Source organism: Neopelma chrysocephalum, unplaced genomic scaffold (assembly GCF_003984885.1).
Source record: "Neopelma chrysocephalum unplaced genomic scaffold, ASM398488v2 Primary Assembly neopelma1_44, whole genome shotgun sequence".
Lineage (NCBI taxonomy): Eukaryota > Metazoa > Chordata > Aves > Passeriformes > Pipridae > Neopelma > Neopelma chrysocephalum.
In genome coordinates this window covers 16169075-16188367 of record NW_020897703.1, presented here as the reverse complement: position 1 = coordinate 16188367, position 19293 = coordinate 16169075, and the positions used below count along the sequence as shown (strand labels likewise).

Sequence of the window (19293 nt, the reverse complement as noted above, 5' to 3'; positions counted from 1 at the left end):
GTCAGAGTTAAGCCTACGTCAAAATCACAACACAATATATTGTCAATGTGATTCAGTAGAATCAGAGGGGGGGGAAAGGAATGAATCTTCTTTTTGTTTGAAGAACATACTGAATACTTGCTGCAATGTAAAATTCCATTCAAATCTTAAGTTACTTTCTGTATCCACAGACTAATATTGTTTACATTTCCTTTACAAAAAACTGAAGCTTCTCAAAGATGTTTTAAAGGAATAATGCCTCTAACTTCAGATTTAAGTGTCAGCAAAAATACATATCTTTAATGTTACCATAGACCATCTCTGTTAAGTATTAATTCCCTGTAGTCTCTATTTTAAATCTGCTTACATCATTCCCTTTATAAGATTAGCTACTTATCAATGCAGCCATTTTACTGATGTTATACTCCACATAGTGATAACATTAGAAGAGCCATAGAATGCTGTGATCAAACTACTTTTACTTATTATAGTACTCATATTTGTCTGTTGCCAACATAATGTGATGGTGTAAAAGAATAATTTTTAAAGTTTGAATTATATTATCAGTATGATTTATTGGTGCAGTATTATTTTATGATGGTATTGTTTTAAAAGCATTTGTTTTCACTTTAGTCTTCTAAAGATTTTTTTTTTGGCCTTTTATGGCGATTGGACATCTATGTGTACTGTACCAAAGTAATAAGTAGTTTAAAAATGCACAATAAATTCAGAAAATGCATTTTCAAGTGAGAATGCAAAACATCAGCTACTGCTCTAAAGTAATGTGCTGCTCTTTTGGAAACAGAGAGAATTAAATTATCCTATACAACTCATAACATGTGTTTTCATGTCAATGATAATAAAAAGTTTATGTTGAAACTTTTTAGATTTTTTCTGACTTGATAGAATAACATTTACTTGAGACATGAAAATACATCTGTGGAGCTTGCTGTTGGTTTGGTCATGACGTTGGAAATTTATTTGTATTAACACATGCTATCTGGTGTAATCTAAAATGCAGCCACATGATTGGAATAATTAAACAGTACAAAATGTGGAAGGCACCCAGTCCTGACTTCCTGAAATTTCCCTTCTAAATTCTTATGTGTGGCTCAGAATAGTAGTCTAATAATTTCAGCAATTCCTTGTATGAAAATATCAAAATATTTTCAATAGGAAAAATGCACATGATGTAGTTTCTAATCTTGTGACCTCACCTGTAGTAGAGCAATTTGGCATTATAGATTGTAGATAAGAAGTTATTTTAATGTCAGACCACGGAATACATGCAAAATATTTTGATATGCATTTCAAACATTCATTTCTATTCAAAATAACTGAAATTGAAAAACGTAATTATGTGGGGTTTCATTCACAGAAATTAAATGCATCCAGTTCATCAGAAGGCAGCACAGTTGATATTGGACTACCTCCAGAGGGTGAACAACCAGAAGCAGAACCTGAAGAAGTTCTGGAGCCAGAGGCTTGTTTTACAGAAGGTAGGGAAAGCAAAATATATGCAAGATACATAGACCTAATGGTATTGCCTTGCACTGAATTTTATTTTTATTCAAAAGCAGAAAGAAGCTTTGTGATTATAGTTGTAATTTCTATTTGCATTAGTAAGTCCTTCAGAGTTACTGCCATAGATTACTGTTCTCGTGTGTGCTCTCAGAATTTCTCCTTGGAAGGTATTATAAAAGGTACAAAGCTTTAACTTCAAATATTGAAACAAAAATGCTTAAATAGGAGATACTTATTTACAAGCATCTATTGCAGTAGCACTGAAATAAATGACTACTGTTCACTGTAATTCCTAATAAATACTTACCTTATTCTGACATCTTAAAATTTATCATCACATTTAGGGTGTGTACGGAGATTCAAATGCTGTCAAGTCAGTGTAGAAGATGGAAAAGGGAAAATCTGGTGGAATCTTAGGAAAACCTGCTATAAGATTGTTGAACACAACTGGTTTGAGACCTTCATAGTCTTCATGATTCTTCTCAGCAGCGGTGCTCTGGTAAATTAAGTGTGAAACTATTGTGACTATTTCAAGCAGCAAGCATTTAGAATTTCTGTTAATCATATAGCTGCAGGGAACAAATCAGAATTTGATATCCAATTCATAAATGTTATAATGTAAACATGTGTCAGCAAGTATTTGGCATATGTTATAGGTTACATAAGAGTTTGCTCACAGGCTATGAAACAAATAATTTGGCAAGTTCAAAATTTAGATTTAATGGAAATAAATAGTTTTATCAGACTGGTGTTCAGATACCTTCATATTGGCGATAATAGTTTTTTTTTCTCATATACACATTTAAATAAAAACACAGCTGAGCTAGGAACTTATCAAGAGCAACTTGAATCGTCAGACTGAGATGTAGGGTGCCAACATGTTTCTGTCAGGTATTTTACAGATTGGTGTTAAATCAGGTGTACTGAGTAAGTACTGAAATAATTAGTTCCCCATAGCAGGAGCAAAATGTAATGTTCTTGCTACACTTGGTTCAATGCACAGTGATTCACGGTCATTGTAGACATTTTCTTTTGACAAGAGAGTTCTCTCTATTTAGGATTGTTTTGTGGGTTAGCGTGCAGAGTGTGGTTTCAATTATTCATCAAAAATACTGTATCACAGAGTCATTTTTAAATCCTTCATAGAATTTTGATATAAAGTTGTAGCTACCACAAAGGAAATCCTTATGTCAGTAAGCCATTGCTCTCTGTAATGCATTGACCCTGGCTGGATGCCAGGCACCCACCAAAGCTGCTCTAATCACTCCCCTCTGCAAGTGGAGAGGAGAGAGAAAATATAACAAAGGGTTCATGAGTTGAGATAAAGAATGGGAGAGATCACTCACCAATTACTGTCATGGGCAGAACAGATTCGAATTGGGGGTATTAATTGAATGTATTACTTACCAAATCAGAGTAGGATAATGAGAACTAAAATAAATTTAGACATCTTCCCCCCACCCCTCCCTCCTTCCCAAGCTCCACCTTCTCCCTCTGAGCAGTTCTGGGAGACGGGGAATGGGAGTTACAGTCAGTTTATCACAGGTTGTTCCTGCTGCTGCTCAGGGAGAGGAGTCCTTTCCCTGCTCCAGTGTGGGGTCCCTCCCAAGGGAGAGAGTCCTCCACAAATTTCTCCAACGTGAGTCCATCCCATGGGCAACAGTTCTCTATGAACTGCTCCAACATGGGTCGCTCTTCCAGGGGGTGAAGTACTTTAGGCACAGGCTGCTCCAGTGTGAGTCCCCCACAGGGCCACAAGTCCTACCAGGAAACCTGCTCCAGCTTGAGCTCCTTTCTCCATGGCTCTGAAGGTCTGGGCCAGGAGCCTGCTCCAACATGGGTTTCCCACCAGTTCACAGTCCTCTTTCAGGCATCCACCTGCCTTGGCGTGGGATCTCCTCCATGGGCTGCAGGGGGATCTCTACATCCCATTGACCTCCATGGGCTGCAGGGTCACAGCTCCTTCACCGTGGTCTGCACCATGGGCTATAGGGGAACCTCAGCTCTGGTGCCTGAAACACTTCCTGCCCCTCCTTCTACACTGGCCTTGGTGTCTCCAGGGCTGTTATGGTCACATGTTCTCACTCCACTTTTCCTGGCCACAATTAGCTCAGTGCAATAACTTTTTCCCCCCTTCTTAAATATGTTATCCCAGAGGCATTACTATAATTCGTGCTTGGCTCGGCCTTGGCCAGTGGTGGGTCCATCCTGGAGCCAGCTGGCATTGGCTTCTCACAGAAACCACCCCTGTACCCTGCTACCAAAACCTGGCTGTGCAAGCCCAATACAGTATCCATGGAAACAAATTAAAATTAGTTTGGAGAGTGGTACTACAGTAAGTTTTGCATGTCACTGTTCAGCTTAGCTGAAAGCTAAATATTGTGTTTGGACCCAGCTTTATGAAAAGTGTGAAACGAAAGCCAAAGTTACACTTGAGGGAAGGATATATGCCTTATCATCACATATATTTTTTCAATTCAAGTTCTTTCTTGGCCATTATTTACCACACTGCAAATTGTGAAGATATTTAATTATATCTTCAAAAATCTTTTTCGCAGGCATTTGAAGATATCTACATAGAGCAACGTAAAACTATCAAGACTATGCTGGAATACGCTGACAAAGTTTTCACTTACATCTTTATTCTGGAAATGCTTTTAAAATGGGTGGCTTATGGCTTTCAAACCTATTTTACTAATGCCTGGTGCTGGCTGGACTTCCTGATTGTTGATGTATGTATTCTTTTTCATGTCCTGTACTACAGGCTCTAAAAATCAGAATATTATGTTTTCAGGATAAGATTTCTGTTCTATTAAATGAAAACTCTATTTTAACTGTTGATGTGGTATGGTTTATAATTCTTTTCAGAAAGGAAAAAATATTCGGGTATACTTATTACTCTAGAGATGTTGTATTGAAATTCTCTACTTTATGAAGTAGTAATGCTTTATTGAAATAATGATTTTTACTATCTTATTTTTTGGTGGTATGGAAAGGATCCTCTTCAGTTTTTGCTGTATATGGAAGCAATTTCTTTAAGGATTTCTAATATTCTAATCAATTACTGTAAGTGTCCTGTCACTTACTCTGTGCAATATGAAAGGAAAATACTGCTAGGAATTCTCAGTTCCATTGTACTATTCAGTACTCTTGCACTTTTCACCATATTGTGGGTGACCTCAAAGAGATGCTTCATAGAACCATAGATGAGCCCCCTTAAAGTGGGTTCTCAAGTGATTTTCAAAAGGCTGCACTACCAAGGAGCAGATACACATTGTCTGAAAGAGACCTACTGAGAAGTGCATTGTGATTTCAAGTCTACATGCCCAACAATGTATGCACGGTGCTGGGTAGCACAAATGGAAGATTACAGGTCTTCTACTATATAGCAGATATTAATTTCCCTTCCATCCCCAATAGCCTGATTGTGATAATAGGCATCTCTCTGTTCCACGGATGTAATTCCCATGGAAAGCAAGCTAAGAAGGTGTCTTGATTCACTTATTTGCTCATTTCAAAAAGCAGCAGAATTCTATAGGAATTGCTATGTATCTCCCTAAAACTACAATGACATGATAGATCATGGAGTCTTTACTACACAGAGCTTGGAAAACATTATAACTTTTAAATCTATACCAGCACTGCAAATCCTGTGATAAAACATGACTATATGCACCTTTAGTATTCTGTGAATGAGTCTGTACCTTTGTATAAAACAGTGTATTGGCTTAGTCATCAGATGTGTAAATTGCCATGACCAGTAGAGCTTGTATTTATCAACAAATATTTTATTCTAGTTTGATAATCATGAACTTAGTTACTTTTGTGAAGTTTATAAATAACTTCACTAGTTTTTCGTGGCAACCTTAGTCTGGTGCAATTTTTTTCATGAAAAAATTAATATCCCAAGCATTCCTTTTAATCTGTAGTCAGGGGATTGAGATAAAAAAAGTGAAAAGATCAATTTGGAGATGAAAGAATTGAGAGAACAGGAAGGATGGAAGGGAAGGGCTTTAAATGAAGGGAAATAGGGGGTGATTTCGTTTATTTTTTCTTTATTAGGGCCACTCCTTCCCAATGGCTATTATAAATACATTTCCAAGGATTAATGATGAAAGATAATTGTATTATTTATTTTACAGCTACTCTAGTTTATTTACTCATCTGCCTGCAGACCAGACCAGCGTTATCCAAGCCAGAATTGATGAAGTGGTTAAAGGAATCACAGGGAATGTAATGAAGTGTGGATATGCCTAACAATGAAGCTTCTACCATTGTCTAACAAACAGTTGGTTCTCACTCTTGATTAGTCTGGTTAAATGTGAACAGCATTGGTAGCTATGGCTATTGAATGAGATTTTCTGGACACTAGAAAATTATATTTGACCAAAGGCCAGGTCTGGATGTGGTTTTTGAGAGCTTTTACATTCTCATCAAGTTCTGAAGATATCATGGGAAGTCCTGACCTAAATTGGCCATTCCAATTCACTCAGCTTTTGAGAGTTTTCTTTTTGCATGCGACTTCGTTTTTCTTTAAATACCACCAAATGTTGACTGGTTTATGTGAATGTAGAAGGCATTTTTTATACCATTCTGCCAACATGGTTTCATCAACAGGTACCTAGAATATACTTTTATTCTACTTTGTCTGACTTGAAAGATCTTTCTGCATTATAGAGGGATTCCTGGAGAAAGAGGTCCAGCCTTGAATCTTCTTGAGAAGTTCAGGGCACGCATCATTCCCACCATATGTCTCGAAAGGATATACAAGATGAATGAGCAATATTGCCTTTCTGTTTTTGTGTAGGTCTCTTTGGTTAGCTTAACAGCTAATGCCTTGGGCTACTCAGAACTTGGTGCGATTAAATCCCTTAGGACACTAAGAGCTTTGAGACCTCTAAGAGCCTTGTCGCGATTTGAAGGGATGAGGGTAAGACAACATGAAAGAATTGAAATGCTGCATGCATACACGGAAACAATGCATGCAGAATACTCAGCGGCAAATCCATGCAGAAGTGCTACACTGTCATCCTGTATATTTCACATTTATCACTAACATATAAGCAAAAGGCTTCATCTGCTTATATGAATTCATGTGTTATTGCACACATTTTACACTTATTGAGGCTCCTTGGCCTTTCACCTTATTTCATATTTTCATGGATGGCCCAAGGATTTATGAACTGCATGGATCTATGCAATATTACTACAAAACTGAATTTATCCCATACAAATACTTCCTACTATAGTCAGAACAGTTTTAAAAAAAAATAATTCCTCTCAAAAGTGTGTGCACATACGCCCATGTATATGTGCACATGTGTATTTCTTACAAGTGTAGAGTATCGTAGACAGTCTATCAAACATCTTTTAACCTACAATTCTGTATATCTTAGTTGGGAATGTCTGTTACAACTAAAAGTTTTGTAATGAATTTGTACGTTAATAAGTAAATTGGCACTGTTAAAATACCTTCTCTCTTTCGTATTAGAACTATTACATTCTATTTAAGAAAACTTTTCTAACATATCAGAGATTGAGCTGATTTTATTTCTGGTTGCGTACTGCTTTCCATATTGATTCTAAAATGTTGATTATAATCTATAGAGCACTAAGCAGCCTGAAAACATATCAGACTTTTGCTGTCAGAGTTGGGTATATTTGAGAATAACCTGTCCCTAGCTGTTCATTAGCAGTGTGGCAGTTAACACAGCTGAGCCCCTCAGCTACCTAGTGGGGCATGCTCAGTCTCTTCCTGAGCAAAGTCAAATTCATTAGTTTAGATCACTTCTTCAGTGCACTGAAATGGACAAAGATGTTATGCTTTCTGCTCTAGAAATGTTTCTCTTAGGGGTAGTAGTGAACAACTGGAGATGGTAGATACACGTAGCTGTTGGTAGTACCCGCCACAGGAAGATGTCTGACATACACCTTCGGGGTCCATCTGTCTCTCCTGGACATACTGCCACAGATCTAAACAGCAGATGCACCTGAACTGGAACCCTATTGCTGTCATTAAAAGTGATCCTTTTGTGAGCTCTCTGCTGCGATCACTGATCTTTGGCACCCCAGGTTGTAAGCTGATTAGTAAATTTGTAACTCAACTACAAATTGGCAAGAAGAAAATGTGATGCTCTATGTGTGTGGAAAGTAAGAGAAGAGGCTTCAATCAAAAAGAAGACAGGCTTTGGTGAAAGATTATAAATTCAAATAGGAAATACCATTTCCTTGTCTCCAACACATTTCTGGAGCTTTACTAAAGCAAATTTGAAAGTGTGGGGTGTTTATATCAGGTATAAGGCCTGTCTAAAACCTCAGTAGTGTTTCACTAAAAACTGCATTAGCTGGGTTTTTTTTTTAATGACAATGATTAGGAAAAAAACCAAACCAAAAATATTACAAATTTGATATGCACAGCAAATTGCTTATTGGCAATTTATCGTGGCAAGGAAAAAACAATCACTTTGTCATGAAGGTTTATTGGTAATTGTCAGTCCCATGAATTCTGTGTTGGTGTAAACTTTACCTACTGATTGAATCCTGATCTGCCAACTGTATCTTTGTAAACTACTCAGATATGGAGGAGATTTTTGACTTTAGCAAAAGATATAAAAAAATTAGATAGCGTCAGACTAGAAATATGATCTATATTTTTATTAGTTAAGCAATTAACCATTGAAATTTTCCTATGCATATAATGAATTTTGCCTTATTTAAAGTTATTAATTCTAGGTTTAGTGTCTTGAATGACACAGTAGTGAAGGTGATGAAGGAATGAGTATGAGAACATTTTAAGGTCTGAGACATGGAAATTCAAGATGTCTGTTTATAACATAGTCATTTCATTGGTGTTTACCATATATGAACTGAAAATACAACAATATAGTATGATGCATATATTTGCATAGGTGCTTAAAATTACTTCAGTGAGGATTATACTTCCCATACACAAGTGGAAAATTCCATTCTACACATATAAAATTTTTAATTCACTGTACTATTCTCTGGGATCAGGACCTGTGCCCACCCAAACCAATAATTAATGGGAAAAATTGCCTCTATGAAAAATGCAATCTTTTCTCTGCATCTTTCCATGACTATTATTGCCAGGGAGAGTACACTTTAATTTGCACTTGGTACTTCATGAAAAGCCTGTGTGGATATAATTAATCTGTCCATGCTGTGTCCCAAGCAGTATCAGTTACTGCCACATGGTGCTAGGCACGTAAGACCTTTTTTTTCAACCAGAAAACAACACTTTAATGTCTTTCTCATGCTTCCGCTAGTTTCACTTGCCATCAGGCCTTTCCCTTTTTTCTTATACCCTTACTACCACTGGAAGTTGGGACATGTCTGGATCAGTTTTTCCAGTGATGCACAACTGTGTGTTTTGAGTGTCTTTAAATGATTCATATTACAAGTTGGTACTCAAACTAAAACCAGAGAAAGTAGGTCAGCTGTAGGAATCCAGCAATTAAAGAATGAAGAATATGACTGGACCTACAGCTGTAGCAGAAACAGGAACAGAATTCTCAGGTGTACTGAGACTGGAAGCTTGAGGACAAATATTTTTACTTCATTAACTATCCCTTTAAATCTCAATAATTATTCCTGATGGATGATATCACTTCATTTAAGAAATCTACTTATATTTTTTAGGTAGAAGAATTGAGATAATTTTAAATAAAATTTATGCAAAAGTAATGACCAATACATTTGGAAAATATTCCCAAACTAGGAAAAAATTAACTTGGCATTTATTATTCCAGTCAAACTTGCTACTAAAATCAGTGAGCTCATGAATTTCCAATTTAAACCAATTCAGTATTGTTTTTAGAATATTCATTTGCTTGGGTCAAACAACTCCTTATGGCCTTCCACAGTCATGATGTTGACAATGCTGAGTACAAGCCTGTCAGCAGAAGACAGCACTGTTAAAATAGTCAGAAGAGATTTATCCATTAGTCAGGGAATCCTCTCTACCCAGTTGCTCAGTGATAACATGCTATACTATTTTTGCTTATTGATTTATAATAGGTATTGCTAAGGAGATTTTTAGTATGATTAAGAAACTATTCTAATTTTTTAAAAATTTCCCCATTAGATATAACCAATTATTAAAATGTGATTTAAAATATGGGGGAGGGGGGGAAAGCAAGCAAGCAAACAAACAAACTAAAGGATGGCAGGTGTGGACTTAATTCAGCATTCTATGCTTTTATAGAGTCATGAAGTAATTTACATTGAAAGGAACCTTATTTGGTCCAGCTTCTAAATTTAACATAAAAACAATTTCATTGAAGTCCTATAGGATCTCAAATGTAGTCCAACGTAGGTATCACCCAAAAGAGGTAGTGTTTTGGCAGGAATGGAACCCTGAAAGTAAAACAGGTATTTCTCCTTTCCTTCAGCCCAATGCAACTTTAGAGCACATGTGAGAGTGGTGTTCACCACCTACTCTAACATTCAAAGGTTTTATTTTCTGTTCTGTAAAATGGCAAGGAATGAAAGGTGATCTACCTGGATGACTAATTTTATAATTAATTGATTCTATGGATGTTATTAATTGTAGATATAATTGTAATACCAAAATACTTTACAGGCTTAAACTACGTATTTGTGTTTCAAACAGAAACAATTAGCTTAGTATGCTAGAGGATCTGCCCTAGTGCCTACATTGTAGAAACCAATTAATTATAAACTATTCCATCAACATAATAGCTACTGTTCTGCATTAAAAAAAAAAAAATCTTCATTAGGGTCTAAGGATCTGATTCAGTTGTTTTGACGAAGTTGGCAGCAGTGCTCCACAGTTACTAAATTTTATATTCTTAGAGTTATTTACAGAAAGATTTAAAATAAGAATTAACTAATTTAGTGGTTCATCAATTCCATCATTAAATTAATAATTTTCATTCATAATGGACCTACTTTCTCCCTAATTTTATTTTCCTTACTGTTTTATTTTCAATCTGGCATCTTTTTAATCATTGCTCATCATCATACATGAACTCATTTTCACATTTTTCTTTCCTGAAGCCTGATTTTTCCCAAAATTCTTTTGGGAATTAAATCAAGTCTCTTCTTCAAGTTTTATCTGCCACTTGCCTGAACCCTAACAGCTTTGGTGTGTTCGGACACTCAGCAGGTTTCCTGGTTTGAACACTGCTGCTTTTCTCATTTTATATGTAACCATCCAATGAACATGCACACATGCCTAAGTTTTATTTTTAAAAAGACTTAAAATGAATTTCAATTAAAAATTTGCTCGGTAATAGATTTGAACTGTTTACCCAGTAAACATGTAATATAAAAAATTTGGTTTGATTCAATCAGTGATAATAATTATTATGGACATGATTTTGCAGACATACATTAAGTAAATATTCTAAAAAGAACTAATAAATGGGGTTTTTTTCTGATTATTTTTTTAGTTTGTTTTACTGGTTTGTTCTTATTTTTTCCCAGTCTTTAAAGCTACCATTTGCTACTGTTTGTATTTTTAACTTCTAATTATGTTGACATTTTATCTTTTCTCTATACTGCTTTTCTGACTTCTTACTCTCAACAATTAAAAAAGTGTAACACAGATATTAAAACTATAATAGAGTTACATTTAAGAAAGGCTGATGATGCATTTGTAAGGTACTGATGCCTGTGTTCTTACAATGTCTCTCTTCGGTTTCATTTGTCCTCTAGGTCGTTGTGAATGCCCTGTTGGGAGCGATTCCATCTATTATGAATGTGCTTCTTGTTTGCCTTATATTCTGGCTGATCTTCAGTATCATGGGAGTAAATCTATTTGCTGGAAAATTTTACTACTGTGTTAACACTACAACTGATGAGAGATTTGACATCAGCCAAATCAACAACTACAGTCAATGTGAGGAGCTCATACAAAACAATGAAACTGCCCGGTGGAAGAATGTGAAGGTTAACTTTGATAATGTAGGCCTTGGTTATCTTTCTCTGCTTCAAGTGGTAAGTCACCACTCCTTAATTTCTATTTCTCTTTCTATATCTCTGTTGCTGACTTGTAACAGTAAAAAGTTATTTCTTATTGTTTTTTTAATTTAGAAATTTTGTCTGTCACTTCTTGGTTTCAGTTATGAAGTGTGGGATAAATGCATGACTCTACAGAAATCATTCAAGACCTAGGGGCTGTGCTGACTATGAGAAAAAAATATGTAATTTAAGCCTAATACACCTGAGCTGTATTGAAAAAAATAACTTGCACAAAAAAAACCCTTTTATATCAGATATTACTCATAATGGATAAAAGTTCTTAATAGGTGCTATGTCCTCTATAGTGAGATACTAGAATTTGCTTGCAATTCTTGTGCATGAATAAAACATACAATAGAAGGCAAGAGTCAGCTATTAATGTTGCACTCTGCTGGTTTTTACGATGAGACCTAAAGACACTTAGTCGTCAGGTCTTAACATTTCTGACAAGCCATTTTCCAGGAAAAGTGTGATGTAAACACCAGTGTTCTTTTTATAGGCTACATTTAAAGGATGGATGGATATCATGTACGCAGCTGTGGATTCTCGTAATGTAAGTAGAGTCCCTTGACTCCATTTGTTTTGACTGAATGAGCTCTGAGATTTGAGAATGTAATTTTAACATCTTTCAGAAATAACAATAAAAATGAGAGAACAAGGAGCTATTATAATCTTGTAGTCAAATAAAATGGAAACCATAGGAAAAATACAAGAGATAGGGAAAGCAGAGGAGCAGTCCTAAAGGATTCCACGTTCTCGATGGTATGGTTGGACCAAAATTCCTCAGTCCCACACCAGACTTAACTGTTGCCTGAAATGCCTTTTCCTCCTCTTATTGTGCATCGAGGAATTATTTATATTTGGAAACAGGCACCTATACAGAGATAAGTTTTTTTGTAATGTTGATCTTTTTTTAAAGCTAAGACTTTCACTGTGCTCTGCAAGCCACTCCTTTCTTTAGGGCACAGTGCCTATTTTTAATTTGGCCTGTGCATTTTCTTACCCTTTTGCCTCCTCTTTGCTACCTTGGTGCAAGTTTTTCTTTAGTTCTAAGTAGACAACTGAATAAACTGTACTGGTAAAGCTCCAGCTACACTCACAGCAGGCCTGTTGTAGCTGTACCAGTGTGCATAGCTGTACCAAGAAAATATGCTTAGTCTAAACATGGCTTGAATGCCTCTCTTCAATAATCCGGTGCAGTTTCCTAATTCCCATAGCAGTGAAAGCTCTGCCTGCCCACATCAGGGGCCTCCCACAAGATTTACAGAAAATTCTGCAGATTTACACGCTGGTGTTTCTCCTCATCTGTGGACTCAGATAGATGGAACTTTAGTAGTTTAAACTAATCGTGTCTTCAGTATTTATTCTACATTCATACAGGCCAGTTACATTTTTTAAAATGAAATATCAAGTTTGATAGCAAAGTTCTTTTTCAAGAATGTAACTTAATAGATTGAAAGTCAGTGGAATGGATATGTCAGAACTCGACTGTAAGAAGCAAAGATCAGAGTGATAGAGCTCGAAATGTTATCCAGCATATATTTTGTGCTCACTGTTAAACTAAGGTTTACTTTCTATGCCTGTTTTTGCAGGTTTTGGATCAGCCTAAGTATGAAGATAACCTGTACATGTATCTTTACTTTGTCATCTTTATCATCTTTGGATCATTTTTTACCTTGAACCTTTTTATTGGTGTCATCATAGACAATTTCAACCAGCAGAAAAAGAAGATAAGTACTTCATCATTATTCTGCAAAGAAATCGAACAAATGCTTGGTTTTGGTCCAATCATGAAACCTTTATTCATTAAGTATTTTTTTTTCTTCTATAATAAAGTAATGTGAGCTCTGCATACTAAATACATTGAATTATTAAAGCTTACAGCTTGACTTGATGAGGGCTTGATGGACACTTGACAATATATGTCTGTCCATGGTTAGTGAAATACTCATTGTCATTTTTGTAAAGATGTGGATTTGGGGCTGGAGTCTACAGTAGACTCATAAAAAGTCTATCCATCGAAATAGCAAAATTAGCTATAAAAACTCTTTGCTATATTACCTTCATATCACAGAGCTCAGCAGTGTAGATTTCTGAACTTTAATAACAAACTTTGTATTATCTTCATTTGTGCTCTTTAGTCTTTTTGTTTTGTCAACACTGCATCAAAAGGTATCAGTGTTTCAGCTGCAGAACTTAACCCTTTGTGTAGCTTAATACTTAATTTATAAAAATTATAGAAGAGGATTTTTATATCTGTCCTAAATTTTCCCACAGATGAAAATGTGAACAAGAGTGATTATTACTATTATTTTTAAGTAATCGATAAAGATACATGATTGTAACCAGTTTTTGTCTCTTTGGTTTACTTTGGAGGTCAAGACATTTTTATGACAGAGGAACAGAAGAAATACTACAATGCAATGAAAAAATTGGGTTCGAAGAAACCACAAAAGCCTATACCTCGACCAGCAGTAAGAATAAAAATATTTTCTGTTATTTTTACATCTGTATGAAAATTGGATTTTTTCAATTATGCCTTAGGCTGAAATAAGCTGTAAGCTAAAACAAGAAGGGATATAAGAAAAGCCTTATTTATCTCAAATACTTTTTTTTTCTCTTTCCCCCCACCCCCAACAGAACAAATTCCAAGGCATGGTCTTTGATTTTGTAACAAAACAAGCATTTGATATCAGCATCATGATACTTATCTGCCTTAACATGGTCACAATGATGGTAGAAACAGATGATCAGAGTGAAGACATGGAAAACATTTTATATTGGATTAACCTGGTGTTTATCGTACTGTTCACTGGAGAATTTGTCCTGAAATTGATTTCACTTCGCCATTACTACTTTACTATAGGTTGGAATATTTTTGATTTTGTGGTTGTCATTCTCTCCATAGTAGGTAAGAGCAATTAATTTTTATGAAATGTCTAATTCTGTAAAAACAGAAACATTTTTGGCATGTAAAATCTATTTATATTTTGGTTCAACTTTGTCACTAGAAAGTCTTATCCATAAAATAACTGAAAAGCGTATGGTGAGAAATTGTTTAGCAAGAGGCTTCATACATTCCTACTTTTTTATTAGTTGAAATTAGATCTTTATTCTGAATTCAGTAGAGATTTCAATGCATACATAAAAATCAATTTTGATATAAACTTAGAGTGGCAGTTGCAGGTGAAAGAGTCAAGCAATCCAAAATCCAAGAGCAAAATCTGTGTGGGACTATTATTGGCTAGCATGCACATATCCTAGGCAGCAGGGTAAAACCCTTAGCTGACTTCAGAGTTTTGTTTGATCTGGAGAGGTTTCATGCCTGAGCTGGAGTGAGAAACTGGAGATGCAGAGCTGAAGCAGATATAGTAACAAATAATGACTCCACTAATCTTTGCTTTACCTAGAGCAGCAAACCTGAAAGAACTGAGTAAAAATTGTGTTATTTTAACTTTTCAGAACTCCTTAATATGCAAATCAGTTTTACTATATTTATATCCAAACAGGATGTAGTTATTTTTCTGCTTTGAGGCACATAACATAATGCTCAATTCTTCTGCTCTTCAGTGAGGTTTAACAAACGTTTTTATTACCAGTTTGTTTACATTTGAATTGCTGTGTCCCTAATAATAAATTTGTGTTCATGTTATTTTATGTATGATTAAGAAGTTGCAGTTCTCTACAAACATACGTATTTTCTTTGAATACCATAACTTGATTACATTACATTTTAATACTGCTGTACATATGACCTTTCTTCTGCTTAATTGAGATTATTTTTGTTACAAGTAAACAGAAGGGTATTCCTCTGGTCTCAGCATTTGCTAATATACATACACTAGTTATCAGTTTGCCTTAAAAAAAGATTGATGTTGTGTATTTGTTTATCTGTTCACATACATTCTCGTGCAATTAATACTCAGAAACATCATTGATGCAGTTTTCCATTATCTTGCAAATTGCTTCAGAATTTCTATTGCGATTTATGAGTTTCCAAAGCATACCAAACTATAAAGGCTTCGTAAAAACAACTGAATGGCTAATTTCTAAAAATCTGTTTAAATATCCTATTCTTCTAAAGTTCTACAATATTTGTAGAATAAATCTTTAGCAGTTGTTTTTAAATATAATAATCTTTACTGATTTAACTTGTTTTTCTCTAGGTATGTTCTTAGCTGAGATGATTGAGAAGTACTTTGTGTCCCCCACACTATTCAGAGTCATCCGACTTGCCAGAATCGGTCGAATCCTGCGCCTCATTAAAGGCGCCAAGGGAATCCGCACTCTGCTTTTTGCTTTGATGATGTCTCTTCCTGCTCTGTTCAACATTGGTCTGCTGCTCTTCCTGGTCATGTTCATCTATGCGATATTTGGCATGTCCAACTTTGCCTATGTTAAGAGGGAAGTTGGGATCGATGACATGTTCAACTTTGAAACGTTTGGCAACAGCATGATCTGCCTGTTTCAGATCACCACGTCTGCTGGCTGGGACGGTTTGCTCGCCCCAATTCTGAACAGTGGGGAGCCCGACTGTGATCCCCATAAAGATCATCCGGGGAGCTCTGTGAAAGGTGACTGTGGCAACCCTTCTGTTGGGATTTTCTTCTTTGTCAGCTACATTATCATCTCCTTTCTGGTAGTGGTGAACATGTACATTGCTGTGATTTTGGAGAACTTCAGTGTTGCTACTGAGGAAAGCGCTGAACCCTTGAGCGAGGATGACTTTGAGATGTTCTATGAGGTTTGGGAGAAATTTGATCCTGATGCAACACAATTCATAGAGTTCAGTAAACTATCAGATTTTGCAGCTTCATTAGATCCACCTCTTCTCATCGCAAAACCGAACAAAGTCCAGCTCATTGCAATGGATCTGCCCATGGTGAGTGGTGACAGAATTCACTGCCTCGACATCCTGTTTGCTTTCACAAAGCGTGTTTTGGGGGAAAGTGGGGAGATGGATGCCCTCAGAATACAGATGGAAGATCGGTTTATGGCAGCCAATCCTTCTAAAGTCTCCTACGAACCAATTACAACCACGTTGAAACGAAAGCAGGAGGAGGTGTCTGCTGTCATCATTCAGCGTGCTTACAGACGTCATCTTTTAAGGCAAAAATTCAAAAAAGTGTCATGTATATTTAGTCAGGATAAAGGTAAAGAGGAGGATGATCTGCCCATGAAAGAAGATATGATTATGGATAAACTAAATGAGAACTCTACTCCAGAAAAAACAGACATGACCCCATCCACAACCTCCCCACCTTCTTATGACAGTGTAACAAAGCCAGACAAGGATAAATATGAAAAAGACAAATCAGAAAAAGAAGATAAAGGTAAAGACAGCAAGGAAAGTAAAAAGTAACACAGAATGATGTTTGGGATAAACTGTTTACAGCCTGAAAAAGTATGTATTTGTGTCAACAGGACTCCCGTAGGAGGTACATGCCAAACTGTCAGTTTTTACATATATAGATATATATATAATTATATATATATATAAGGTCAGTGCCTATAACAAGACAGTGACCCCTCGTCATCAAACTGCAACTCTGTAAAACAGGGTAACATCTTGACAGGAGGTTGTTGTTTTTAGTACCAGCTGACAGTGCTGAAGAGATGATAAAATGGCCAATCGGATGGTAGGGACCAGTTAAAAAAAAAGGGTGCAAACCTATGAATCTCTGTGTTTGACATGAAACACACAGTACAAAAATTGTATCCACTGTTAGCATTTCAACAGTCACATTTGCCATATTTTTACAAAAATCAGTGTTGGTGAACTTATCATTTTTTAATTCACAGGTTGTTTACTATTATATGTGACTATTTTTGTAAATGGGTTTTATGTTGGGGAAGGGGGTATGAGGACCAGGTGTTCTACTCTCGGATTCTCTATAATGTACAGACTGAAGTGATTTGCATGAAGGCATGCTGCACTTGTAGTTCATGCATGGAAAAACATGACGTCGCACAAAGCAGCAGTCTGACTACTTCCATATTTCAGGGTGGCTCTATATTTTGAGGTGCTTAATAACAGTATCCATCTAGTATCTCATCCAGACAAATCTTAATGTGCCTGTAAAGTCCCATAGAGTCTACAATAATAGAACAGATGTTTTATTTTTTCATAAGTCATTAACTGTGGTCGAACAAACTCTGCGTAAAAATTTTTCCAAGGGACATGAGTCCACTTTTAAGTATTCTTGTGTGAAAAACCGCCTACCTGACCTTGGGAAATTGTGTTTACCAAAAACTTGCAAAACTTAGGAATTATAAAGTTGTTCTGCTTCACCCTGCAGTATCATTTAGCCATCTTCTGCTCTCAGCAAGGTTAACATTATATGTGTTGATTAAAAAAGTATCGTCTATGTAAATAGTTATTTTATCCCGTGGTGCATGTTTGAGCAAACAAATAATGACGTGCACAATATTTATTGCATCAAATATGTACCACAGTAAGTGTAATTTGCAAGCTCTCAACAGCTAATATGAAATATTCTGTACCATTATAGATAGTTTGGAAGCTATCACTGATGCATGTTTATCTTGCCTTTGCTGCTGTAATTCTACTCCTTCCACTGTTAAGAGTCTAATATGGGAAGCCATATCTCAGTGGTTAAGTGAAATAAATTGGTCAATCGGTCATCATTCTTTCACAACATCAAGCAATAGTTTGCAGCTATTTAAGAGCTTCTTGCTTTGCATTATAAAATTTTAAGTGACTACTGTACGGTGTATAGTCAGACTGTACAGGATATGTTGCAAACTGCTTAATCTGTTGAAAAATACATGGATAGAATTTTCTAAGAAAATATAAATATTGTAAAAAATACCATTTTATTTTATTTTTCAGCGTTTTGTACATAAAATAAGAAATGAGAATTATCTTCAGGTTGATGTTACTGTCACTTTTGTTACTTTCTATCCATAGCACTTTTTAATTCAAGAACTTCACAAAATAAGAAACAAATGAAAGAATGGGGTAGCTTTAGGTTTCTGCTTTTTTATTAGTACTGTATTTTTGCACACATTTTAATGTGAAATAAGTTTCAAACTGAGTCCAAAATGCACTTGCTTCCAAATAGATATAACTTGTAATTGAAATGTGGTGGGGAAGATTTGTTTAAAATTCTAGCACTGCCTGCATCAGAAGTTTCAAGGTAGTCTTTTTATTCATGAAATCTTTACCAGTGTTTGTTTACATAGACTATTCTTATTCTTGTTGATTCATGCTGCACTAGAACTGTTCTAAATATAATATGGGATCCACAATGCTTTTTTTTCCACAGGAATTAAATAGCAAACTTGTATAATTGATCACATCAGGACATTTTGTGTTTCTTACACAAGCAAAAATTCGATGTTGACTCCTCCTTTTACAAAAATATTGACTTGTGTGTCGGTGAACTGCATGCAGGAAAATGCTATTACCATAAAGAACAGTAAACCACATTACAGTTGAGCCAAAAGAATAAAGACTTCATTTTTTATTGTATTTAATGGTTCTTTGGTTTTTTTTTCACTACAAACTATTGGCTATCAAGAGGTGCTATGAAAATAAAATGTGAATATATAAAGTGTTAGAAATAATGAGTAATGATTAGAATTCATTATAATAATAGATTTGCAAAAATTAAAAATAATCTAAGCTGTATGCTTTCAGAAAGATGTTTAATATGATTTGCACTTTTCAGGTTATTAATACGGTTTAGGATCCTAGTAGGATAATGTTTATGTGCTCATGATGCTTAAATCCCCTTTTCATATAATTTATTCTGAGACAAC

At 35.5% G+C, this 19293-nt stretch overlaps 1 protein-coding gene across 7 annotated transcripts in view; it reads left to right on the top strand.

The window, feature by feature from the left end:
* The window catches only part of SCN2A (sodium voltage-gated channel alpha subunit 2), a 78021-nt gene extending 59018 nt beyond the window's left edge, over positions 1 to 19003 (top strand). For 4 of the 7 annotated variants that reach the window (XM_027678678.1, XM_027678683.1, XM_027678681.1 and 1 more), the window contains 10 exons: positions 1358 to 1478; positions 1848 to 2002; positions 4062 to 4235; positions 6311 to 6433; positions 11203 to 11484; positions 12008 to 12061; positions 13101 to 13238; positions 13878 to 13982; positions 14149 to 14419; positions 15675 to 19003. In XM_027678678.1, the coding sequence (XP_027534479.1) occupies positions 1358 to 1478; positions 1848 to 2002; positions 4062 to 4235; positions 6311 to 6433; positions 11203 to 11484; positions 12008 to 12061; positions 13101 to 13238; positions 13878 to 13982; positions 14149 to 14419; positions 15675 to 16870 (2619 nt within the window). In that variant the 3' untranslated portion in view covers positions 16871 to 19003. The remainder of the gene's footprint in view (positions 1 to 1357; positions 1479 to 1847; positions 2003 to 4061; positions 4236 to 6310; positions 6434 to 11202; positions 11485 to 12007; positions 12062 to 13100; positions 13239 to 13877; positions 13983 to 14148; positions 14420 to 15674) is intronic. The other 3 variants (XM_027678679.1, XM_027678680.1, XM_027678682.1) reach the window with 2 other exon arrangements.
* The last annotated feature ends 290 nt before the right edge of the window (positions 19004 to 19293 follow it).